At 35.0% G+C, this 27,003-nt stretch overlaps 1 protein-coding gene across 2 annotated transcripts; it reads right to left on the reverse strand.

Moving 5' to 3' along the window:
- Positions 1-280: 280 nt before the first annotated feature.
- On the reverse strand, positions 281-26,619 carry LOC141833370 (putative WRKY transcription factor 47). Of its 2 annotated transcripts, XM_074720792.1 has the most exons (7): positions 26,612-26,619; positions 26,324-26,517; positions 26,122-26,199; positions 25,877-26,023; positions 25,023-25,316; positions 24,812-24,925; positions 281-1,109 (listed from the first exon to the last, which is right to left on the reverse strand). In XM_074720792.1, exons 2-7 carry the CDS (start codon positions 26,507-26,509, stop codon positions 528-530), a joined length of 1,401 nt encoding a protein of 466 aa, XP_074576893.1. In that variant the 5' UTR covers positions 26,510-26,517; positions 26,612-26,619; the 3' UTR covers positions 281-527. The 2 variants fall into 2 exon arrangements, with proteins under 2 accessions (XP_074576893.1, XP_074576892.1); XM_074720791.1 differs by lacking the exon at positions 26,612-26,619 and having other exon boundaries at positions 26,324-26,562.
- Between the last annotated feature and the right edge of the window lie 384 nt (positions 26,620-27,003).

Below are 27,003 nucleotides of genomic sequence, written 5' to 3' on the forward strand. Positions count from 1 at the left end.
TCATTATATATATCTAGAGATAGATTAGTTGAAGGCTTAGCTCCCATTATAAACGGATCAAATGAACAATATATCTTACACAAATATAATTTCCTCAATCTGATCCCTAATTACCTTTCTTGATGTAAAATTAATTATGCTGCATAGTTCTCCTATATGTGAAATTCCTCCATATGAGAAACTTTTATATAAAATTAATTAGACAAAAAAAAATTCAAGCAAAATAAATAATGCTAAGAGTTGTGGAAGATCCAAATGTTGAAGAAATGAAAAGAAGAAGAAGAAGAAGAAAATCATAATCCACTCAACTCTGTCTCTTGAAGTGTACAGGTTGTGCATGTTTACATAGATATATCCCACGGATTATTTTCTACAATATAAATGGATTTAATTCCATTGTACTTATGTAAATATATTCTGTTTTTACTTAATATGTATATACATCTATATATCCTTTTATATAATTATGAAATTAACAGTAATAAAATAAGATCGATAAACTATTTACAGTGGATAATTAGCTTGTATCAGTTAACGGAGAAGGTGGTGCAAGACTTTGCAACTCGAGGAGATCCACTCGATTTTGCAGTGCCTCCGCCACCCTCCCCATTGGCGAATCCGGGAGTCACCCCCATCATCGACGAGATGGCGGCCGCCAATGCCGTTGTGAAGTTCGGATGCGTCGCGATTGCCGCCGTAACTGTATCCATCACCGACGATGACTGCGGCGGCGGCTGTGGCCCGAATTGCATTAGCGACGATGTTGCCGGCAGAAACAGGTTGCACGTAGAGAGCGACGAGGGTTGGTGTTGGAGAGAGTAGTGGGTGGCGGGCGGGTTTGTGAGGTCGAGGGTGACGGTGGGGATGGGAGTCAATGCGGAGAGGGAGGCGAAGGGGTAGTGCATCTGCATCAAGCCAGTGCCGGAGGCAGATGCCATAAGAGAACTGGACGAGTGGTGGGTGTTGCCGGTGGTGGAGCCAGCGAGGAGCATGGAAGAGGCGGCGGAGGTGGTGTTGGCCATTACGGTGGCGGCTGGAGGGAGGGGGTGGTTGTGGATGCCCTCGTAAGTGGTCACCAGAACGCTCTTGTCGTTGGAGCATCTTTGTACCTTGTTTACCAATATGCACAAACACAATTAATTAGCTAGTCCAACATACATCCATTTGCACTATAATGCTCAAAAGGTAAATTCTCCCTCGTTTTTCTAACCATGTTTGTGTGGATTTTGAAGATTAACATGTCTCTTATACAAGGTGTGGCATGATTTATTTTTCTAATATTCATTGTGGATTTTTAAAAGATGTTAAGCATGATTGAATTAATTGAAAACAAGTAAAGCTTCCAACTTAATTTGACTTTGTGCTCATACCAAGAGATTACGATAAAGAGCCTATAAGAACTATATTTTAGGTTTAAAGGTAGATCTGCATGCATATATAAATAGAAAAAATATTAGATTGAGTCCAGATTACATAGAGATTTATTTTTATATTTGTTTTGACTTGAAGCAAGGTAATTTAGTCAAGTTTCTCATTTCCAGATTATGTGTTAAAGAATATCCATGTTTAACTTAGGAGGTCTAGATCATTAGTAGGCACTTGAACAAATGCATTGCTAGATCTTGAGATGTTTCAAACTGGTCTAACAGTCTTAAGGATACTTTAATGGTTATCAATTGGTCAAACATAGGTAAAATAGGACCAAAAGTTTATATTTTACTATTTTAGTGAACTAGCTCATGATTATATGAATAAAAATGACACATTTGGGTTGTATGTTCATAGATATAGGAACTATGTGATTGGATTCATAGTAGGCAACTATTAGAAAGTTTTGGTTCAATCAACCATTTGACAAGTGTTTTTAGTTCGTTAATCTTGCTCATTGTATAAAACCCAACACCTAAAGGTAATTCGACTAGCAGCTATATTCAGTTACTACACATCACTAGGCAACTAAATCATTACTAGATGACTAGCATTTTAATTCTAGTTTGCAGTAATGAATATTATTTTTGTTGGTGCAGTCAATACATGATCAAATTGATTAATATTTATATTTTGATATTTAAGTGATATATTTATTGATTATATCAAGTAGATCAAGGTCAATTAAATACTTGACTTTGAAAGAAAACTAACTAGCAACCATACACTTGGCAATCAAGAAAGCTTTACAGGTGTTGGTAGATTAGAAATCTAAGTGCTCAAGATTGATATAACACTTGGTTGACAAGAAGTTCAAGTGGGTTAAGTAGATTGAACACTTGGTACTAGAGAAATTTAATAGGTGTTGGTAGTGGAAGTCCAAATAGATCAAAGTAAATTGGATGTTTAGTAGATGATGGAAAGCTTAATAGGTGTTAACACAGGAAGTCTAGGTAGGTCAGGGAGGAATAGATATTTGACAAATGATAGAAAATCCTTGCAAGTCAACAAGGACTAGATGTTATGTAGGTAATAGAAGTCCAAGGAGGTTAAAGAGGATTGAAGGTTTGATAATTATAAAATCCCAGTAGGTCAAGATTGACTATATGCCAAACAAGATTGAAGTCCCAAAAGAGTGGACTCAAGGTAAGTGAAGTCCTGGAGACAAGGAGTCTTTAAGTAAAGGATAGGTCTCTAGGTAGTAGAAGTCTTGTTGGGTCAAGATTGACCTAAGGCTATGCAAGGAGAAGTCCTATTTGGCCGAGGTTGACTTTTACTAGACAATAGTTGAAGTCTAGAGACGAGGAGTCTCTTAGTAAGTGAAGTCTTAGTGGGCTAAGGTTGATAAGCACTAGGCATACGATGAAGTCCCGGAGACATAATGTCTCTTGGCATGAAATGAATTCGACCTTAGTGTGTTAGACAACTAAAGAAGTAGTATCAATTGATTAATGAATCTAAAGCCATGAAGTTGTAGTTTGGATGGATTAAGAATTCAAATAGTCAATTGATCAACATTTAACTTAGGTAGAAAATAGAGCAAATAGAATATTTGTTTGGTTATGTCTGAAGGTCAGTCGACTGGTGAAGGGCAATCAATTGAGCTAGTTGATTAAATCTTCCTAGTATCAAGTCATGGGAGAAAAGTTGTAGGTAAACAAGTTGAATTCTAATGTATCATAGTGGAGTGGTTGGCTAGATGTTTTTGATTAGTTAACTGTGCATCATCTTCTATTGTGCAGAGGCTTATAAAGGTTGATTCTGTGGAGGTTTTATAAAAGAATTCTTAGCTGGTTCTAGGGTCAATGTTGTTGCATTCCAGAGTCTTCGCTGAGCTAAGAAAAGAAAGCAAACAACAAGCAAGCAAATAAAAGAAAACCGTCATTTGTATAATTGTTATTACTTGTATTCATTTGTTTTTTTTCTTTTATATTGTTTGTTGTGGAACAAAATGGTTGTAAGAGGTTCTTCATCTCCAGAATACATCGAAGAAGGAGAAAGATAGTGGTGTTGTGAGGAGCTATCAACCTTATGCATCATATGCTATGGAGAAGAAATGGGTGAACCACATAAATCTTCATGTGGTTTACATTTTCTTTCTTTGTTCTTGTATTTGAGTTTATTTTTGTCTTTTCCACTATATACTAACTCATTGTAGATGAAAACAAAAGAGAAATAATGAGCATCTATTCACCTCCTCTAGTTGCTATCAACAATCTAACAAGTGGTATTAGAGTGAGGATGCTCTTTAAGGACTAATCACCAAGGGAGCAAAAGGTTAGATATGGGAAGAATCTACCAAAATATAGATGGAGCCCAAAGATAGGTTTGATTTCAACCCATGTTTTCCACCATTTCTCAAAGTAGGCAACTTTACATATTGAAGTTCACTGATGGAACTTTTCATCATGACAGACATCAATAATTGATTCATCGTGATGGATGTCTATGAAGCTCCAAGGTACCCAAAGGGAATGATCCTTAAGAAAAATAAGTGAATTTGAGGAACATATTAAAAAATCATAGGCAAATAAGAAGGTAATAGATATCTTGATTAATATTTTACCTAACTATTGTTGGTGCTAGAAGCACTGCAGTAAACCTAGTTTTTGATGTATGCCTAAGTGTAAAGTTAGATTATTATGAACTGATAATTTTATATCAAGTAAGTAAGTTACTTGACAGATGAAAGTCCTACATGGGAATCAGGCAAATGACCAAGTCTAAGGGAAAGCTAGGCATGTGCGAAGTCCTGGTTGGGAACTAGGTAGTTGAAAGTCTGGGTTGGGAACCAAATAGAAAAAATCATAGTTGGGAACTAGACAGAGCAAGTCCAAGTGGATAGATGGAGCCCAAAGATGGGTTTGATTTCAACCCATGATTTCCACCATTTCTCAAAGTAGGCAACTTTACATATTGGAGTTCACTGATGGAACTTTTCATCATGATAGACATCGACAATTGATTCATCGTGATGGATGCCTATGAAGCTCCAAGGTACCCAAAGGGAATGATCCTTAAGAAAAAGAAATGAATTTGAGGAACAAATTAAAAAATCATAGGCAAATAAAAAGGTAATGGATATCTTGATTAATATTTTACCTAACTATTATTGGTGCTGGGAGCACCATAGTGAAATCAGTATTTTGATATATGACTAAGTGTAAAGTTAGGTTATTATGAACTGATGATTTATGTCAAGTAAGTAGGTTACTTATATAGATGGAAGTCTTGGTTGTGAATCAAGCAAATGATCAAGTTCAAGGGATGCTAGGCAAGTGCGAAGTCTTGGTTGGGAACTAGGCAGTTGAAAGTCTTGATTGGGAACCAAGCAAAAAAAGTCCTAGTTGGGAACTAGACAGAGCAAGTCCAAGTAGAGACAGCTAGGAGCTATGGCTTGACAGACAAGTCCAAGTGGAGGCAGCTGAGAGCTGTAACCTAGCAAATCACACTAGATGTGTCAGCTGGGAGTTGAACATCTAACTAAGGTATGCATGAACAAAGCTAAAATCTATATCATATTGATTATGTGTATCAATTGCAGGAAAGCAAAGTTTGACCGTTCTAAGATGAATTGCGTATTCTTTTCTTGTTGTATTATTTTATCTATATTGTTTAGAATTATTCATGCATCCTTTACGATTCTTAAAATTTGTAATGATATTCACCCTCTCTCTAGCATTGAGTTCATCGTGTTTGATCTTATAAATTGTTATCAAAGCAGGTTGATCTAATTGTACACTAGAAAAATTCGATTGGGTAGAATCTATTGGCTGGAAAGCTAACTCACTCCATTCTAACCAGTTAGACCAAGGGATTATACTAAAGCTAATCTAATTTAAAATTCTTACTTTAACTTTATCTTAGAAAGTGATCGTTGCTCTGATATCCTGTGCCTTGCCACCACTTGGAAGCTAAGTTAGAAATTTTTATTTAACTAGCCTCAAAGCAAAACTTGAATCTAACTTAGGATGAATTTTATATTTTGAGTCGGAACCAATTCAACATAAAGATTCAACTCTAACTCAGCCAATTTTTTAACTCTAAATGGCTTTACAAGAAGGTTTCAACACAACCCGTCCTCCACTCTTCAATGATAATAATTTTTCCTATTGGAAAGGAAGGATGGAAAACTATCTCATGAATGAGATAGAAAATTGCATGATCATCAAGGTAGAGTTTGAACTACCTAGACATCCAAATGGTGAGCTAGTCGAATTTAGTCACTGGACAAGTGACATCAAAAAGAAAGTTCAACCAAATGCTCGAGCCACAACTACACTCCAATTTGTCTAACTCAGGAACAACTGAGTAAAGTCAGACCTTTTAATAGTGTTAAAGAGTTGTGGGAGAAGCTCATTGAGCTTCATGAGGCTCGGACAACTCACAAACCGCTAAGAAGAACTTATTATTAAGTCAACTTTAAAATATGCAAATGAAGGATGGTGAGTTTGTTAGTCAACTACACAGTCGATTCAAGAAAATCTTGAATGGCACTCGCTCAGCAAACAAGTCAATAATCACGACTTGATTCGTTAGCCCTAAAAGTCTTCCCAAGGATAACTCTGTGAGCATCTATGGTAGATGCTTACAAAGTATTTGAAGACCTATCTCTAATCAAATTAGTTGATATTTTCTATGACTTTTTGAACTCCATGAACAAACTAACTTAGACCAAAAAGAAAAAGGTATAATATTAATTGCTAAAAAACTCAAACTTAAGTGTAAACCCAAACCTAAGGAAGAAATAGAAATCAAATCTAAATTCGAGTCTGGATAATCGACTAATGAAGATGACCTACCTTCAGAAGTCACAAATCTTATCAAACGGATGTTCCAAAGAAAGAGATTTTTTTAAAAAATTTATGAAAATGAAAATCTCAAGAAAGGACCTAGCCAATGTTCGATGTTTTGAATGCAACAAGAAGGGACACTTCAAAATAGATTGCCCACTTCTAAAAGATATTGAAAAGGACAATCACAAAAAGAAAAAGAAAAAGACACTCAAGACAACTTGGGATAAGTCCTCTTCAAAATCTGAGTCAAACTCAGATCAAGTTAACCTACTAGCTTTAGCAGCCATTCAAGAGGGATACAAGTCAAAATCAGATTCTAGTTTTGAAATAGTCTCAGAGTCTAATAGTGACTTAGATGAGTTGACCATTGAGGAATCAAACCTGATTATTAAAACACTTTACCTCACTATATCATACCTAACTAGAACCTTAGCTAAGTACAAGTCACAAGTCAAATACCTAAGGAAAAGACTACCTCTAACTCATCAACTGAAGTTAATCAAGTTTGAACCTTGACTCGAGTCTCAAAGCTTGAGAAAGAGAATTCTAACTTGAAGAACTAAGTTAGTAAGCTTTAATCAATAGTAAGTAAGTTTACATCGGGATCTAAATATTCGAATATGATGCTTGAAATCAGATGAGCTACTTACAACAAGACTAGACTTGGATATAAATCAAATCAAAACCATGTCTCTAACTTATCCTTAGTCAATCGAAATGCTAAAAGTAAGATGGTCTGGGTTTCAAAGTCATACCTAGTCAACCAAGTAGGAAATCAAAATTTTTGGGTACTAAAACAACATATTCACATAATTAACACTAATATTGCAACCTTAATCTAAATAGTAAACTAAAGTGTGTTAGACCTCCTAAATAGAGGAACTAACTTTTAGATATTAGACTACAAACGATTTCAAAATTTTTTAATATATTTGAAAAATATTTATTGTATACTTAGTCTAGGTATCAACTTTAGATTGTATTCACCTATAGATCTATGTAGCCTGCATCTCACAAAAACACTTTAGACATAATTTATTTATGTATTGAGAAACATAGAAAAGTATGAGATGTATAAGATTAGAGCCTGAACTCTAAATGTTTATGTCAGTGCATCAATATGAATCTGAGCTAAAAATATAAATATTGATCAAATTAAGTAATCCTCAAGTTGACAACAAATATTTCATAAATATAAAGCTAAAAACTTTATTTAACTTGACCAACAAGTTAAGAGCTTCTATTCTAATTGATAAATAGTTCAAGATAAAGTTGGGCACATTAAAAAACATATAAAGTATAATTTTTTAAAAAATAGTATATTGATCTCTTGATCACTTGGATTCAATCCAGGCACTCAGAAATAATCAAACGAATCTAACTAGGTTGCCTAGGAGTAACACAATCGTCTGGATCTACACCGATTGAAATAAATGATATTTACTATTGCAGTAAAACTAAGACACCCGAGCGATTGGGTTACCTATTGTCACCTGCATAACCTCTAATCAGGCACCTCAAATTAAACCCTCCCAGTCGACTGCACTATTTGCTATCGCCTAAAGCAACTTTATATAGGTGATCACGAGCTAGCTGAAACCTACACTCACAAATCTTCTTTCTCTCCCTCAAAACTCATTTCTCATCTGATTTGAGTCCTATTTTATCCTAGATTTTTAGTTTCAAAGCATATTTTGCCACATCATACCTAGGTAATGAATCCAAAACTTAACATTTTCAAGTTATTTCATTCTTGAAACTTAAAATTATTTTTTAGAAATATTTTATTGTGTTAAACAAAAATATAGAGTGACTGAGGATAGTACCTCACAGTTTTTTGCTTCCAGGGATACCAAATTTTCATTTGAGGATTATAGGATTAGGTTCTCTCAGTTTACCTATGTGTCCATGCCATCTAGATATTTGAGTAGGAAAATTTTACTGACCATTGCCATAGAGATCATAGCATATTATGGTCTCTCCACTCTTGTTTACTATAACCATATAATAAACATTGATATTTTACCTACTCATCTGGAGTTGGAGGTGTGGATTTCCAATTCACACCTACTTTGGTTAGGGAAAAGCTAGAGTCGAGTCCCTCGAACTCAACATTTTACTACTTTTCCTTCACTTCTTTACCTTTTGCTGATCCTCACTCTGCTTTCACACTAGATCACATCTATGCTCACTTCTTTAGTGGTGAATGGGTCCCTACCATCATCAACTTCAGTGTTGTCTAGATTAGAGTCATAGACTACACTCTGATAAGGTCTTTGTGTCCTATGTTTTATCGATTAACACTAGAGACCTAGCCATCATGCATTCATTTCATTATTTTCTTCTTTACGCTCTTAGACATAGGTTTGACTTAAATCTTAGTCTATAGATTTTAGGTCTATTCTTTATCACTCATCTATCACTAACATATCCACATGCCCTATTGTCATATCTTGACTTTCATCTTCTCAACTCTAGGGATTGACGTTACTGAGTGTAACATCTATCCTGTATTTGAGTTTGATATCGTAGGGGTTAGGTAGTTTATCTTGGTCAAGTTGAAAGTTATGGATGATATCTTAGTTTAGAAGTAAGGGGGCCACCAACACCAGAGCCGCCACTTTAGACACCAAATATTAATGAGATTATGATTTAGTTCACTAGAGATGAGGTACCAACACCTCCAGCAACTCCAGCGTCTTCACCTACCTTAACTTGAGAGAATCGAGTGAGCATACTTGAGGATATTGTCACATGGGGATTTCAGCATGTGGATGCCTAGCTACAGGAGTTGATGGATATGTTTTGAGCTCAACACATGAGTCATCCTCCTCCTTCCCACTAGATCGACTCATTCTTGGATAGATTTCTTATTTTAGACTTGTACTATTTAACTTATAATTATGTTTGACTTATACTTACCTTGCTTGATATTTTGACTATTTTGACTTGATATTGATTTATGCATGGTTGATTATCATATCTAACTTTCTTTAGTCTATTATACATGCTCTCCATATCATTTTTATTTTTGATGTATGAAAAATGGGGAGAGAAGGGAAAGTTAAAAGCTCTTTCTCCTTCTAGAAGTAAAAGTTAAAAGTTATTTTCTCCTTCTAAGAAGTTAATTGGAAGATATGATTAAGGGGGAGATTTTAAATTTTAACTTTTTATTCATGTATGAGTGGATTTAGTATTATCTTTTATCATACACTGAATATCATGCTTGCTATATAAAAATATTGTTTAATTAACTTTAACTTAGTTTTCATGTGAATAAAAAGGATGAGATTATTGGTATTGGGAGCATCGCAGTGAATTCAGTGTTTTGATATATAACTAAGTGTAAAATTAGATTATTATGAACTAATAATTTTATATTAAGTAAAGTTACTTGACAGATGGAAGTCTTGGTTGAGAATCAAGTAAATGGCCAAGTTCTAGGGAAGCTAGGCAAGTGCAAAGTTCTTGTTGGGAACTAGGTAGTTGGAAGTCTTGGTTTGGAATCAAGACAAAAAAGGTCCTAGTTAGGAACTAGGTAGAGCAAGTCCAAATGGAGGCAATTAGTAACTGTGGCTTGACAGACAATTTCAAGTGGAGGTAGCTAGGAGCTATGGCTTAGCAAATCACACTATATGAGTTAGTTGGGAGCTGGACATCTAGCCAAGGTACACATTAATAAAGTTAAAATCTATATCATATTGATTATACATATCAAGTGTGGGGAAGCAAATTTCGACGGTTCTAGGCAACTGGGAGGGAGCAAGGGCAACTGACTGGAGATAACCTTTGACTATTAGAGTCAAGGTCTTGTAGATGATTAGAACAAGGGACAGGTGACCACAGCATCCAGGCAATCATAGATGCTTCTAGGTTATTGGTATAAATGAAATTTTATGATACGAGAAAGTCAGGTCAAAGAAGGAAGTTGACCTAGCTCTAGACGACCAAGGGGAGTCGTCGACTAGGATCGCAGACTACATTTATTATTGGATAAGTGTTGCAACCATGTCAGCAGACTTTCAAGCGATCAGGGATGTTCCAATCGACTAAGAGGTGTCATGTCAGCATCCAAAGAAGGTCTGTATAAGGATCCATGAGAAAGTCAAGTTAAAGAAGGAAGTTGACCTAGTTCTAGACAACCGAGGGGAGTCTAGTTGACTGGGATCACATACTATATTTATTACTAAAAATTTATTGTAGCCATGTCAACAGACTTCCAAGCGATCGAGGATGTTCCGATCGATCAAGGGGTGTCATGTCAGCATCCAAAGAAGGCCTATAAAAGAAGTCATAAGGGAGAGCTTTTCAACAATCTCATTCTCAATTATTCTAAACATGCTCATGCTCACATTCAGTACTCTTTGGATGTTACTTCGGCCATGTACTATAACATCACGCTTCACTTTTTAAATATGGTAACTTGAGCATAACATTATCATTACATTATTATGTTTTTGTATGTTTTATTTTTAGATTCTTTTTAAGATTTCTCTACTTCTAGAATCTTTCTAAAAAGGAGATAATCTTAATAAAAATTAATTTATTTATGTTATGAGTCCTTACAATTTGTGCTATAGAAATCCTACAAGCTTAACCCAGTTAGTCATATGCCTGCTTTAATTGTTTATTCTTTTTCCGCTATATTACTCTGTCCATATTGTTTAGAGTTATTTATCCTTTAAAGCTCGTAAAATTTATAATATTATTCACCCCCGCCCTCTAGCGTCAAGTTCGATCCTATAGCTATATTTTATATAAGATATGTAAATATAATGATGATCATGATTTGTGAGAGAAGTTGATAAAAATTCAAGAGAATCCATCACTGACACAAAAGGAAGAAGAGCCCAAGGAGGAAGGATCCTTGGTCCAAGAAATGGTTAGCTCAAAGGTATAGAATCACTTAACATATGAGGTGGAGATCGAGAAAGTATTGACTTCTTCATTTGAGATGGAAGTTTAAAAAGTTTCCACCTCAAGGATTGAGAAGGAGGAGTGACACTGAAACAAAGAGAAGTCTCAACGTTTAGAGTCAACTAAGAAGAGCCATCCACCTCATCATCCTCTAATCATGATGAGGAAGAATGCACCACCTCTATAGGCATTGAGGATCCCACACAAGAAGGTATACCAATTTCAATTTATAAAAATAAATATCATATTGTATGTTTTGAATATAGGGAAAGAGGACACTATATAGCAAGAGTACCTAAAATTGGTAAAGAAGTTTGAGTGACACCTAAGGCTAGAGAGAAGCCAAAGGAGGTCAAGCCCATAATATGGAAGGTCGAGTATATTTTATGCTTCTTGTGCAACCAAAGGTGATGTGGAACAGTATAGCTCAACGATCACGGGTGGATAAGGTTTGAGAGGTCATAACTCTTGACACGAGTTCCATAATATATTCAATCAAATCTCATTTAGAAATATGCATTTGTTACTGGCTAAAACTTGTAACGACCTAGTTTTAGGTCAAAAAATATCATTTAAAACTTTTTCGGAGGCTCATACTTTATAATTGAGGTTATTTTTGTCTTTTATAGAGTTAGGATTTTGAGAATATTTAAAATATTTGTTTAATTGGTTTTGGAGAGTTTTTCATCATCAATAATATTTTTAGGGTTTTTCTTTTCCCAAAATTATGAATTTTTGGATGCATAGTTCTTGGTATTCTACTGAATCAATAGGTCTTTAGACAATTATTTTCAATATTCATGTTTGAAACAATGGAATCCATAGTTTTCGCTACGTCAAAAGGAGGCACTATCAAATACAATGTCTAAAGAGAAGGAAATCTAAGAAGGACATGGGAAGGAGCTCAAATCAAAGTGGAGCTTTAAGGTAAATCCTAAGGTGTTGTCTTTTGCAATGTTGCAATTTATAATGATCATTTATTTAAAAGATGAGAAGCATGCTAGAATTAAGTGTTATAATCTTAGTGTTTATTATAGAAGAAATGGAAAATTAGATAATCTTAATGATAATTCTAGAAAATCTCATGATTAATATGGAAAATCTAGGATTAAGCCTTTAGAGAAAGCAGAAAAGAATCTAGGTAAACAACCTAAGAAGTGTATGTTGGGACCGTTGTGTTTACTAGAGGGGGGGTGAATAGCGACTTTTCGATCTTTCCTACAATATGTTAGCGAAAGCACAAGACAAGAACAAAAATCGATCTCTTCCTCTTACAAATGTATAGAGAAGTTTGGAGGAAGAGTTTGAGAGCTTGACAGAGATTGAAGATCTTACAAAGATGAAAAAGTGAAAAACACTTGCGTCTCCAAGCTTGAATCCATCTTTTTATATTTTCGCGATATCAGTCGACTGTCTCAGAACCAGTCGACTGGTGGGCTCCAACAGCTACTGTAATTTGTATTATTTCTTCAGCTATCAGTCCCAATATTCAAATACCAATCGACTAAGACTCACCCAGTCGACAAATCAGTCGACTGGTCTTTGCTTTTTCACTCGACTTATCTTTTTGTATGTTTTGGACCAGGATACTAGTTAACTGGTATCATCCCAGTCGACTGATGAAGCTAAAACTCATCTTTCAGCTTCCGTTTTCATCCCTTAGCCTAGACTTACGCCTTCAAACATCTTCCACTAGTCTCGTGCCCTTTTTGGATGCTTTCGAGCCCACGACTCCTCATCCTTACACTTGCTTGAGATGTTTCCATCGACTTCGTCATGCTAAGTCTTCCTTTTGCCAAGAGACCTAACCTCCGGGACTTCATCATTTGCCAAGAGGCCACACCTCCAGAACTTCACCATTTGCCAAGAGGCCGCACCTGTGAGACTTCACCGTTTGCCAAGACTTCAAACCTGGACTTTCCTGTTTACTCAATTCACACATGTTTGATCATCAACATTGCCTAACTTAAACTCTTTTAGCCAAACATTAAAATCAAATGATACTTGGGACAAGATTGCACCAACAGTGTAGACATATATCCAAGGGAAAAATATTCAAGGGGAACATGAAAATTCTAGGTTTAGAAGACCAAATTGAAAAATCAAGTTTTAGGGCAAAACTTTAAAAGTTGGAAAAGACGGTAAAAGAGATGACAAGTGGGTCTAAAAGTTTTAAAAACAAAAATCCAAGTCTAGAAAGGAAAGAATCATCCAAGTGTAAGAAGGGTTTGAGATACAAACATATGTACAAGGAAAGTGTGTCATCCTATCATAGGGTTCCATTTAACTATGAAATTAACCCTAGGATTAAAAATGGAATTGAGGTGTCAAGGGAGGTCAATCCAAGAGTTCACCTTGATGAAACCACCATGGTTGAGGCTTATAGGAAGTCTAAGAGGTCCTTTAGGAAGGTATCAAGGGAAATTATCCCTAGTGAATACCTTATAAGAGTATGATTCCATCACATTAAATTGGGTATAGGATGTGTTAACATCCTTTGGGAGGATAGTCAACTCCACCATGGCGAAGTTGACACTATGAGATATTTAGCGTTTGAGAGATACCTTAAAAAAGAATATCTTAACCTATTTTAGAAGTTTTTAGAGTGTGCCAATATGTTTGGAAAATACAACTTAAGAAAAATGATATACTGGGATAGACATATTTATGCATTAGAATGGATTATAGGCTACAAGATTTAAGGCATATATCTAAAATACATTAAGACAATATCAAATTTTTAGAGTTTGATAGGTTGTGCTGAATTTGGGATGTTGGCACATTTGAGGGAGTCAACCAACGCATGTGTCAAATTTATATTTAACAGATTACTAAAATAATATGTAGATAAGATTGATTATTTTATCTTACAGTTGCTTCTATGTTTTTATCTTACCTTGATACTTTGCATATGCCATGTTTTGCATGTTTGTGACTTGCCTGCTACTAATCCATGCAATGTTATCTATAGGTTTCCATGCTTTTATTATATGTCATGGAGCATTTGATATATGTATGTCTTATTACATGACTTGTACAATTTTTGGTTGTTGTTATCCTTAGTTACAAGTTTCATGTATGCATATGTTACATGCAATTAATAATGAATGACATATTTTGACATCCAAGGTCAGATGTCAATTAAGGATGTCCAGGTAGAATTGCATGATCACCAAGAGTCTTAGGAAGAACCTTGATTACATCTCATAAGAACAATTAGGTTAACTTGTTTGTGTATTAAGACACATAAATATAAGTGATATATTATGATGATGAACTAACTTTAGGATGTTTGATGTGGTGCATTTGGATGGCCTAAGTATCATCAATGAACATAAACTAGGTGTTGACAAAACATAGGGCAAGCTCATGTACAAGTGATCATTCTTGAGGAGATCTAAAGAGTTGTAAAGGTTTCTCCGCCTTCGAGGTTGCCTACTAGGTAATAGAAATCATAGTGCATCGGGTGTGTGCGTGCGTGTGGATCAAAGGATTAGTCACCTCTGCGGAGGTGGAGACTTTGAAAATAAACCGGGTTAGCGTTGATTCTCTTTCTTTCTCTTTTATATTTTTGCTTCCGCTAATCTCTGTGCAGAGAAAGAACAAGAAAAGTCGAGAAACTGCTAAGTTTTTCACCCCAATCCACTAGCGAACCAACCTGATCTTTAATAATCTATTAGTTTGCAAAAGTCAACTAGAAAAATCTATTCAGCCGACTGGTATAGCACTAGAAGTATTGTTTAAGTTTCATATTAAGTTGAAACTTTGTAGTTTCAACCATCACCTTTATCCCATTAGTATTTAGATATTTCTAATTAACCCTCTAAAATGCTTCAATAAATATTCAAAAGGGAGTTTGCTAGTACAAACTAAGAGTAGTGTTAAGAATGGGAGATCATTGATTGAAGGGAGGTTTAAGTTCACGGTTAAACTTCCGACCTCATGAGACCATGTTTGGATTTCCTAAAGTTTTAAGAATTTCAAACATTATTGGTGTAATAACTAACGTCGGGTGGGATAGCAATTATTTTATGAGTAGTATTAATTTTGTTGGTTCGACTGTAAATATTAAAAATAATCTTCTAAAATTTATTAATTTGAAAGAATACTAGAAAATTAAAAAAAAGGAAAATAAATGACACGATCAAAAATATTATTCATCCAAAAAAATCCCTTAACATTAACTAAACAAACCTTTAAATAGACTCAAAACCCTAATGTGCAAAGAAAAGAAACAAAATCTTAATAGAAAAGAAAATAAATCCTAACAGAAAGAAAAAAATCTTAACGGACTCAAAATCTTAAAAAACCTAGACAGAACTCAAAATTCTAAAAATACAAAAGACATATATAGCTCTAAAAAAAAGATAAAATCTTCAAATCCTCCTGCATCAATAACTAAAAGGAACTCTTTGTTTGAAAGGAGAAGTATGCTTTCAAGAGAGGTCCACCTTAAAGGTTCTTGAATAACTCAAGGTTGGAAGATGCTTCCTTAAGGGGGAGAGGGACTTTCTAGATTAAGGATACTTGAGAAGAAGGGAGAGCTACTTGCCTTGGTTGGATGAAAGGCAAAATGTTTTTCTTAAAAGGTGAGGTATCCACCTTAGGAACAACTCAAGGTTGGTTTTAGACGTATATCTTCTAAGGGGTGGTATCCACCTTGGGAAGTGATAAGCTCATGATTTAGCATTGGACAAATTATCAAAAGGGAGAAATGAAAGGTTTGAGAACTTTCATCCAGACTTTGGCATAAAAATTGGATTCTAGATTAAGAAAGTTATTGGAAAGTCTTTTTGATGTATGGTAAAGGAGAAGAGTTGCCTGTATTTAAGTTAGGAAACCTTCAGTTAGATTTAGCATAGGAGATGAAGTTTGGATTGATGGATGAACCTAATTCAAACATATTATCAAACATAAAAAAGATAGATTATTGGTGTAATTTGTCTATAGTCAAATTGACCAACATTTGAATTTATTAATTATGTAAAGTAAGTCAATGTTGACCAGATAGTTGACTATGAAAGAAGACCAAGTGGATCAAGGTTGACTAAACACTTGGTTATCTGAAAGTTCAATAGGTGTTGGCAAATGAAAAATCTAAGTATCAGTCAAAGTTGACCAGATATTAAGTTGATGAAAAGTCTGAGTGGGTTAAGTAGACTAGAGACTTGGAAATAGAGAAGTTCAATGAGTGGTGGCAATAAAAGCCAAGATAGTTCAACATAAATTGGATGTCAAGATAGATTAGACATTTAACATGTAATAAAGCCTAGATAGGTCATGGAGAATTGAATATCTGACATATGAATGAAGTCTAAGTAGGTCATTGAGGATAGAATACAACAGTGAAAGTCTTAACAGGTCCATAGTGACTAGAAGTTCAATAGTTGAAGTTCCAAAAGATGAGGAGTTCTAATAGTTTGAGGTTAATCAGATACTAGGCATGGATGAAGTCTTAGAATCTCAAAGTCAACTTGTTCTAGGAAAACAAATAATCCCAAATTAAGGACTATTGACATAACATGGATTTAGTCTAGGTGTGGTTGGAATTGGCCTGTTAGTTGATTGATAAAAGAGTATCAATCGATTGATAAACTCAAAATCACAAAATTATGATTTTAGTAGATTTGAGATTTGAATAGTCATCTAATATTATCTAGCATTCTTGACTGATGAAGTAGTTGATTGGGCTAGTCTATTGATGATCAAAAGACAATGAATATAGAAGGTTTCTAAGTTGACTAAAGAAATCAACTAGTGAAGGACAAACAACTAGGGAAGTTGATTGATAACTTACTGGAATGAACCATTGGGAAAAAGCTACAGGAAAATGGTTGAATTCTAATATGGTAAAATGGAGTAATCAACTGGAGATGTTTCATCAGTTGACTGATCAACATTGTCTAGACTCATGCAGGAACTTAAAAAGGCTAATTATAGGGAGACTTTTATAATAGGGATCTTGGTTGCTTCTAGGGTGAATGCTACTACATTCTAGAGCCTACCTTGACCTTAGAAAAGCAATTAACAAGCAAGCAAACAAAATAACTTCATTCTTATAATTGTTCATTTATTATGTTTCATTTATATTTTGGTACTTAGTAATAACAGGTATTGTAAGAGGTTTCTTTACCTTCACAAGGTATCCAAGAAAGAGAAAGCTAGTGGTGATTTCAAGTAGTGATCCACTTTATGAATCATAGGCCATGGAGTTGGAAATAAAGGTTCCAAACCAAGTAAAATGGTATGTTCTTGTGTTTAGTTTTGTATTTGTTTAATTTTATATTTTCTATTGCATAATTAATAATTGTAGATGAGAACAATGAATGAATTCCGCGATCATCTAATAGTCCCCCTCTAGACGCAACCAACAGTCCAACAAGTTCAATGTTATCTTTACCTACCACCTTAAGTTCTCCACTATTTTCGAAAGATACCATGTCTTTATCCTTGTGTTTGATGGTGGTGAATTTTCTAGCATGCCCTGACATATGTCTTGAGCACTCACTATCAACCATCCATGCATCACCAATTGTTCCTATTTTCTTGGTACCTAATCAAACATGAAATAGTAAATTCTTTGGTACCCATACATTGTGTCCTAATGAGTCAACTAAAAACTCCTTAGTTACTATCTAGATCTAGTAAACCCTCTAGTAATGGATTTTGGCATAAAGGAGGGGTTCCTATCAATAAGAGAAATATATGCAACCTCTTTTTGTTTGGGTAACTAATACCCATTTACTATATACAACTCTTTGATCCCTGAATGTCATATATAAATACTTGGAGTCTAAAGTAAATTGCTCCAAACACTTCTTCAACTCCTCTACTTGTATTTTCATTGATGCATTTTCTTCCTCAAGTTTTGCAACTTCTGAAGAGCTTTGCTCTTGATCCTTACAAGTAGTTGATGATGAAGTGTAATCCTTAAGTGTCTTAAGCACCTTTTGGAGTGAATTACCTTATCTTTAGACTTAGCTAATGAATTATTAAGGCATTCAAATAATCATATAAGTTTTCTATTCTAGGAGATGCTATATTATTGCCACTAGATGATGTTTCCTCTTACTTGATTGTCCTTCTCTTCTCCTTCATTTGACTCCTCTATAACATATAGCCATGTCATTTGGTAAAGTTCCTCCTCATACAATGAGTTTGATGAGGATGCTTCTGTTGGTGCAAGGAGCGCCAATCTTTCCTCAGAGTTTCGATATTTGATAATACACCTAGGTCTGATCAGTTTGACCAAGGGTTGATCCAAACAGGATCTGATGTTTGGATGTGAGTGAAGTCTAGTCAGGCCAATTTTACCAGAAGACTAGCGAGAAGTCCTAATCAGTTGGACTATGTAAGAAATCATAATCGGTTAGATCGGACAAGGAAAAGTCCTAGTTAAGGCTAAGCAAGGAAAGTACTAGTTGCGGTTAAGCAAAGAAAGTACTAATCTAGAGGATTGGACAAGGAAAACTTTATTTAGAGGACTGAGCAAGAAAGACTTGGTTGGAGGCTACGTAGGAAGTCCTAGTAAGTGAAACTGAGCAACGAAGTCCTAACTGAAGGTTAGGCAAGGGAAAGTCCAAGTAGGTTAAGGGTGATCGGATGTTTGGTAGGTGGGAAGTCTACCTATGGAAGTGACTAATCCTAATTGGAGGTTAGGCTAGAGAAAATCCAAACAGGTCAAGGCTGACCAGATGTTTGACAAGTGATAAGTATACCTATGGAAGTGACTAGTTCTAATGAAAAGTTAAACATGGGTAAGCCAGTAGGTTAGACCTACAGGGTAAAACTTAGATGAGTCTAGTAGGTCAGACGGACTACAGGTAGGCTTAGGTTGTTTATTTACTTGTATGCTAATCTTACAAGGACTAAGAGCTGAAAGCAAGATGGAAGAAGCATAAGAGGAGCAAACAGAAGCAGCTAAACCAAGCCGAGGTCAACTCACGTTAAACTTAAATTAACTAAATTTGGATGCCCGGATGTTACTCCAAGCGCCCGACGGTCCAGCGCCCCTAGATGGTCCAAGCGTTCGAATCAAGAAGAATCAACTCTGATAAAGATCGAAGAGATCAGATCGGATCGGATCTGATCTAGGCACCCAGATAAGAATTCAGGTGCCTGGAAGAGTCTATATAAGGGTCTCAACGTGTACCACAAGGAGTAACTCTTTGATTCTCCAAATCTTTCATCTTGCAGTATTGCTGAATGTGAACGTCTTCTGACTTGTGCTATTGAGGAAGTTTTAAGAAGGGTGCATTGTGCTCAAGAACTTCTGAATTAGCTAAACGAGTAGTTTTATTTTAAGTCTTACTTTTTGTACTTTTAGCAAAGGACTTTCAGATCGGATACACGAGTGGTTTTATTTTAAGTCTTACTTTCTGTACTTTTTCTTATTATATTTTGGACTGTAAGACATATTTCTCCACTTTCGAACAAAGGTCTAAAAAGGAGACCATTAGTGGACGGGTGTCTTCCCATATATAGATAGGTCTTAGCGTACTAACCCTGGAGGTTAGGAACCAAGTAAATCCCTAAGTCCCCTAAACTTGTTATTACTAATTCCGCTGTTAATTTTTGTAAAGTTGAATGAACGAAAGAACATGCTATTCACCCCCCTTTAGCGCGTCCATCGATCCTACAGTTTCATCCCATTTGGCTTTGTAGGCTTTCTTCTTCTTCTTTTTGGATTTGCCCTCTTTCTTTATGAGCTTTGGTTATACTATCTTTTCGAGTCATTTTCTATTTCATAAAACAAATGCACTAGATTTGGATTTATGTATACCTTTCAATTTTGGTTTCTTAGGGTCCCAAAATGTCCTCTTCGCATCCTTTGTGTTGGAGATTCTATTCTTGTGCATCACCCTCTTGAGAAAATGCAGCATTTCATTTGTGGAAATGCCCCCTTCACTATTAGTTTCGTACTTTGACTCAATTGAAGATTCCTTATTCACCTTCTTCTTATTCTTCTCTTTTTTTCTTTGCAACTAAGGTTATACCTTTCTATTTTGGAATAAGGTTAGCTTACTTATGAAGTTCAAATATACAAAATAATTCACACAACTTTACTAAGATACTTATACACTTTGTAGGCATCCACTAAGGATGACCACAAAGGGATCTGTGGAATGACTTTAAGAGTATATCTTACCAAATTTTGATTTCCAATTTTCTCACCTATGACATGAAGCTCCTTCAATACCTGCTCAAATCTTCCATGCACTTAGCTCACATTTTCGCAAATTCTCATTGCAAAATTCTGCAATCGATTTACAAGCAAGTTTCTTTTCACAATTCTAGACTATCTCATACCTTTATATGAGGCTCAATGATTTTGTCTAAAAGCTCCTTGGTCCTCAACTCCCTTAGACTTCTTCCATTGTCGGTTAGTCTTTCCATATATACTAAATATTTAGTCAACTATAATCTATTTAGACTTTTCTTATTGATGAGCTAGGGTTTTAGGATATTTTAATGGTTCATTTTGGAATTTTATGTGAACAATTAAATGCTTAATCGACATAATTGGATTGTATTTGTGGTATGGTTTATTTTTAGATGATTGATATAATTTCTGTGATTTAATGGTTAATTTGATATTAATTGAGCTTGATTTCTTGTAAGGTCTAAATTGAACCACGATTGAGCCAAATGGAGACCGAGTCAAGCCAAAATTGGTCAATTTGATAGTCCTAAAACATCATGATCAAGATTTGGATTCAATTGGAGCTGAAATCGGATCAATTGGAGCTTAATTGGATGAATTGGACTGAACCTGAGCTAACACGGGCTGAACCAACTTAACCGAGCCGGCTCGCTACAGTACCTCAGTTATAATGAGAAAGAACACTGTAGCAAAATCGCGGTTACTGTAGCAAGCACTGTAGCATCTTCGTTTTCGCCCGTTTTTCCTTTGTTTTCTTAGATTTTGAGCAGAAAACTCCAGATCTTCTTCTTCCAAGTCGATTTCCAGCTTCAGGAGGCAACTACAATCTTGGTTTGGCCTTAATTGTGATCATAATCGATGGAGAGGGTTTCTTCAGAGATTTTGATCCGCAACAAATTCAAGCTGTGATTTTCAGATCCAGACTGATCGGAGCTTCCAATTGTAATCGGAGGGGTTCTCTGAAGGTTATGGAAGTTTCTTGAGCATTAACTTACTAGCGATTTGAAGGATTCCAGCTTGATCCTTAGATTCTTGATCTGCTCTGTTCGGCACGGTTTTGGAGGGTTTCTGATACGCGTCCAGCCAAGTTGATTCAGATCCAATAAAACTGAGATTGTTAGGAGTTCTTCTAGGATTTGTAATCTTTGATTAAATCTTGTGTGACGGCAAGATTCAAATTGGATTGTGAAGGGAAGAAACCGAGATTTCTGTTCTGTTCTTTTCATTTCTGCAGTTTCATTTCTGTACTTTTGTTCTGATACATGTTGATTGATACTAAGTTATGATTTTCAATTGTTGAATTCATTCTGATTTCTGATTTCTAAAATTTTGTTTTGGTGTGATTTAGTGATTGTTTAATTGTAGTTCCGATTTCTGATACTTGCAATTTTTAGGTTAACTTTGCATCTGTTTCTTTAAAACTTAGTACTGTTCCATTTCATACTGTTCCGTATCAGATTTTTAGCTTAGCTTTTGAATCAATTAGAGTTTGTAGTCAATTACATTTGATTAATTTCCTTAGTTGAATTCTTGATTCCTTGATTTTAGATTACTGTTCATTGTTGGTGTTCTGTGCCAATTTGTTATATTGTTTTCTTAAATTGAGTTCATACATTTGCATTTGTTTCCTTAAATCTGAATTTCATGTTTCTTGCTTTTGATTGTTGCATTTGTTTCTTTTTCATTTACGTTCAAAACACCAAAACCCCCATTTCATATAAAAAACCAAAAAATAACGACAACTTAGCTTGATTCATACAACCTCTCTACTAGTCCTTAGAAAAATACGACTCGTGGCCTCTATATTTCATTTGTTTGTGAGCTAAGGGTTTTCGATTATAAATTCTAATTTGAAGCTCATTCGTGACACTAGATGTGGGCTATATCACTTATCTACCAATGCAAGTTGAATTTTCCATATCTATTAATTCAGATAACTTTGACCCATTTGGAGTTCCCTCAATGCACCTATTAAGAAACCTATATCTACACATTCGACACATAGTATTAGTATGATAATAGAAACTTAATTTTAAACATTTCCCAAACCCATTAAAATCATGTACTTAAACTCGATCACATGGACAAGATTACATCAATAGGAAGTCCAAGTGATCCTTGGCAAGATGGATGTTGAGAAGATCTACATGTTATTAAGATGCTAGAATGATGTCTCAAAGACCAAGATCAAGCAAGATTGAATGGTAGGCCAAGCTTAAAATTCTAAAGTACTAGAGTCTTATAAAGGACTCGAGGAATGGAGCAACATCAACATGAAGACATGTGAGATCTAAGATGATGGGTGAATGCCACTTTAGATATTTTTGATAGATTTTTCTACTAAGCATGTACTCTACAAAAGAATGTTTTTTGGTTCAAAGTCAACGACAAAGCTCTAGGTTGAGCAAATCTAATCTACTAGGGTGTTTCTCAATTAATTAGAGAGTTGAGTCAACTTAGTGTTTAATTGTTGGTGTGATGTTCTTGCTCCCGGGGCATAGTTGGTGTGATGCTCTTAGATAGAAGTTTTCTATTTGGTCTTAAGTTGATTGCATAGGAATTCACTTGATTGAAGATGTCTAAATTGACTATTTTTGTGTTGTAATTTGAATCGACCTAAATAGTTGTAAGACTGTCTTTGTAAGATAAAATTCATGGCTATAAGATTTGAGTTGACTAATGGTGCCTAGAGTCGATTGAAACCACATCAATAGTAAAAAGATTCTAGAGTTATTTAAGTGATTTGACTTATGAGTGACAAAATTGACTAAAGACATAGTTGTCTAAAGATACAATCATAAAATTATTCATTTGAGTCAACTAATAATGGATTGGGTTGATCGAAGATACAATGGTTAGAAGAAAAGGTTAAAATTATATCAAGTTGATTCAATTAGAGGCATTTGAATTTGTTGATTGTAATCGACTCAACTAGACGTGAAACATTCATTATGGATAGAGTTCTAAAATCAATGTTTAAGTCAATTGGATAAAGAAGTTTGAATCAACAAAAGTCTTGTAGATTGTCACTGTAAATAGAGGAGTGAAGCCACTTTGAACAACAACTAATACACAACATATGGTATGTGTTCAATTTATTTTGTTGTTTTGAGGTTCTATAGCAACCTAGACAAAGAGCTTCTTTAGATAATTATATTTTTTCCTTATTTAATTTCTTTTCTATAATTAATCTTTTTATCTTCTACAAAAAAGTTTTATACGAGATTTCTCTATCTTCTAAAATGAGAGCTTATTTACATATAGGGGATTTGAGGAGTGACTCATCTTACTAGTCATAGGCTTGGAGTAGAAATCTAGAGTTCTGAACTATATATGTTAAAAAACTTTGTTGGTATTGGTTTTCATTTTATATTATTTAATTTTCATTTCTTATATATTTCTAATCTATTACTGATAAATATTTGAGTAGTATTGCTTTTGCAAGAGAAGAAAGAGTTTAAATTTTAGATTGTGCTTATTCACACCCTTTCCTCTAGTCGCACAATCCTAACTATGTCAAGGAGGAGGTGGCATTGTGGAGATCAAGGGTGACAAAGAGGAAAAATACGATGGGAGATGGCATTCAAGGCAGGAGAAGGTTGTAGAGGGTATGGTGGTGGATGCCTTTAGTTAAGTGACAATGGAGACATGACTTGTCTACTTGTTCGCTAAGGGGGCACATGTCAAATTGCGACAGTGATTGATACCATGATTTGGTGAAGCATTACAGATATATGAGAAAAGGTTTGGTTAAGATTTGTTAAAGGGTGAGAATTTATTATGGGTATTTAGATTTTGGATGTGTGCCAACCGTCCCTGTTCATGCCATTTGTGGGCTTTTGCTGACATGGCAAATTGTCAATTATTGGGTGTCTGGAATGATAATGGAGGCTAAATTTGTATATAATTTTTAAAGGATATGTTAGGTTTAAAATTTTTTAAATGTCTAGACTAGATTTGATACAACAACAACTAAGATAGCTTTTATTGTATTAAGTGGGACGACTAGTGTATTAACTTAATTTGTTAATGATGAGATTGACGACATTCATAGAGTTAAAAATTATGTGCCAAGTAATAAAGAAACTCTTTAATTAGTGACAGAGATCTTGACCTCAAGGTGGACATCACTATAAATAACATACCTAATATAGTTTGTGACAGCCAAACATTATCTATAGTCGTCGCTATACTGCAAACATGTGATCAATATAATTAAGTTTTGTTAGGTCGTATACTCTATCTGTTACATTTTAGGTTTGTTTAATTTAATTCTATAATCTCATGGTAGATAATTGGAATCGTAGTAGTTTGAATGAATGAATTGTTTCCTCAAAGTTCTTTTGGAGTTGTTCTATTATATTGAAGATGTAGTTTTCCTTAGTCTCATGGAGGTCGACTCCTTACATTATTACTCTCTTTCTCAGAATTATATTTTTAAAAGAATGTAGGTAATTGCGAGGTTGAAAGAAATTCCCTTGTAATATATAAACAATATAATAAGTACCTGTTTCCTAACGGGGCATTCGTTGGACATGGTGCAACGATAGTATGCCCGTGGACAAGGATTGCCCTTGGCCATCTTCTGACCGTACTTCCTCCATTGACACCCATCGCTAATCTACATGACGATAAACAGCTTTCCGTTAGCGTTTGGTCTGGCCACTTCTTCCCTGTACACAAGAAATTAAAGAAGTAACTCAACAATGATTAATTACCATGGGAGCATCAGAGCGAGCACGGACGGAGACTCGTGTTTTCCTGTATGAGAGCTCGGTGTCAGCGTCCTCTTTGATGGCCTTCGTCTTCTCCTCCATCGATAAGCTATCGATTGGATGAGAAGGAAACACGGTCGGAGTGGTGGAGCTCGTCAGATTGAGAGGGGATGACTGCTCTCCATCGTCGTCCGTATAACAACTACTCTTCCGCTTTAGGCCACTTGGACCGGGTTCCATGAACTGGTGATCCAATAATTGCAATCCTGGACCGGCTATGCTGCTCATCTTCCCATCCTTCTCACATATATTTTTATATTAAAATTAATGTATTAATTAACAGCATCCGTATATAGGATAGGAAGTTTACTGAGAAAGATAAGAAAAAAATCTAATATAATAATCGAGGTAGCTTGTCATATGAATCAAAAATAATTTTTAAAAAGGATTATTTGTCACCGTGCATATATTTCTTTTTAATTTTATATAAATTAATAGATATATTACATGGTCGGATGGAAGTCAATTAATAACCACAAAATTTTTATTATTTTTTTACTATATATTTTCACAAGATATTAATTATGCGAAAGTGATACATCCATCCTATTGATATTGCAGAGAAGACAATAAAAGGAAAAGATCAAGTTTAGCGAGAAGTCAAAATGGTCGCAGAAGTAATCTAAAATGTTTAGAATGCAAAAAAAAAAAAAAAAAAAAAAGAAGGCATAATCTTGTTTGGTGAGATTTCATGATCAATATTAATTGTAATTTCCATGGGCGGAATCCTTCTTGATTAATTACTAAGAAAATAATCTTGATAAATAGAAAAAAAAAGAGAGAAATTATATGTTTACATGTTCTTGGCGTGGATGATCTCTTTGCTGTATCACTTGAAGCTGCGTCTGCAGGGCGGTATAGTTCCTTCTGAGCTGATCCAACATGCCTCTTAATCTCCAGTTTTCTTCTTTCACTAGCTTTAGCTCATCTTGAAGCATAATCAGCTGTAAATAATAAACTACTTCTTATGTACGTAGTTGCAAATGATTTGTTCATTTAACACCGACCCTTCAATTCCATGAAAAAATAAAGAAGAAATGACCTTGATTTCGGGTTTCTTCTTGTCCCCGATGCTTGTTTGGAGAGTCTTTGAGGGAACTGTTAGAAGGTTTAATCCTGTCTGAAGTTGATTAAGAGGAGAGAAACGACTTAGATTTTAGATTTGAGATCCTGATGTATCAAAGAGAAGAGATATATAGAGTATTTATTCGATGGGTAGGAGGATTAATAGATCAGATACTTACGTCGATATTGGTAGTGCCAGATGAGCCAAGGGCGGACGACGATGAGTTTTCATCCTCCACCGCCACCGTTGCAGTCGTTGCTTCTCCGTGACGATTGTTGCCGGAGAAGAAATCCAACTCCCTGATGGTGGTTGTGCCTGCCGACTCCAACCGGAAAACCGTCATCTCCGGCGGCTTAGGATCCATAAGATGGTCTTGAGTGATGTTATTATACATGTATATGATAAATAGAGGAGAGATGAGAAGGGGGAATTAGGAAGATAAAAGAAACAGAATAGAAGCACCTACTTTTTTTATCTGGGTAGCGCCGCAAGTAGGAAATATCTAATTAGCTTAATCTGGTCCAATAATGAGGAGGGAGGATATAGAGAAGAAAAATGAAAAAGAATTGAAGGATCGTCACGTCACTTTTGGCGTCGGCGTGAGACAATAGTCCCAAAGAAAATTTGACGCCTACGTTTCAGTTTCATATAACAAAATTTAGAATAAAATAATTTATCGATGAAAATTTTTTATGAATTAAAACGATCATCTTTAAAATTAAATTAATTTATTCAAAAATTATATATTTAGATTAACAAATATATATATATATATATATATATATATATATATATATATATATATAGGAAATTGATCTCCAGCGCTCCGCTCTCCTACGCTCCCCGTGCGCGAAGCAA

This window comes from Curcuma longa, chromosome 8, assembly GCF_044706935.1.
Source record: "Curcuma longa cultivar G26 ecotype Majalengka, Jawa Barat chromosome 8, ITB_CL_G26_1.1, whole genome shotgun sequence".
NCBI lineage: Eukaryota > Viridiplantae > Streptophyta > Magnoliopsida > Zingiberales > Zingiberaceae > Curcuma > Curcuma longa.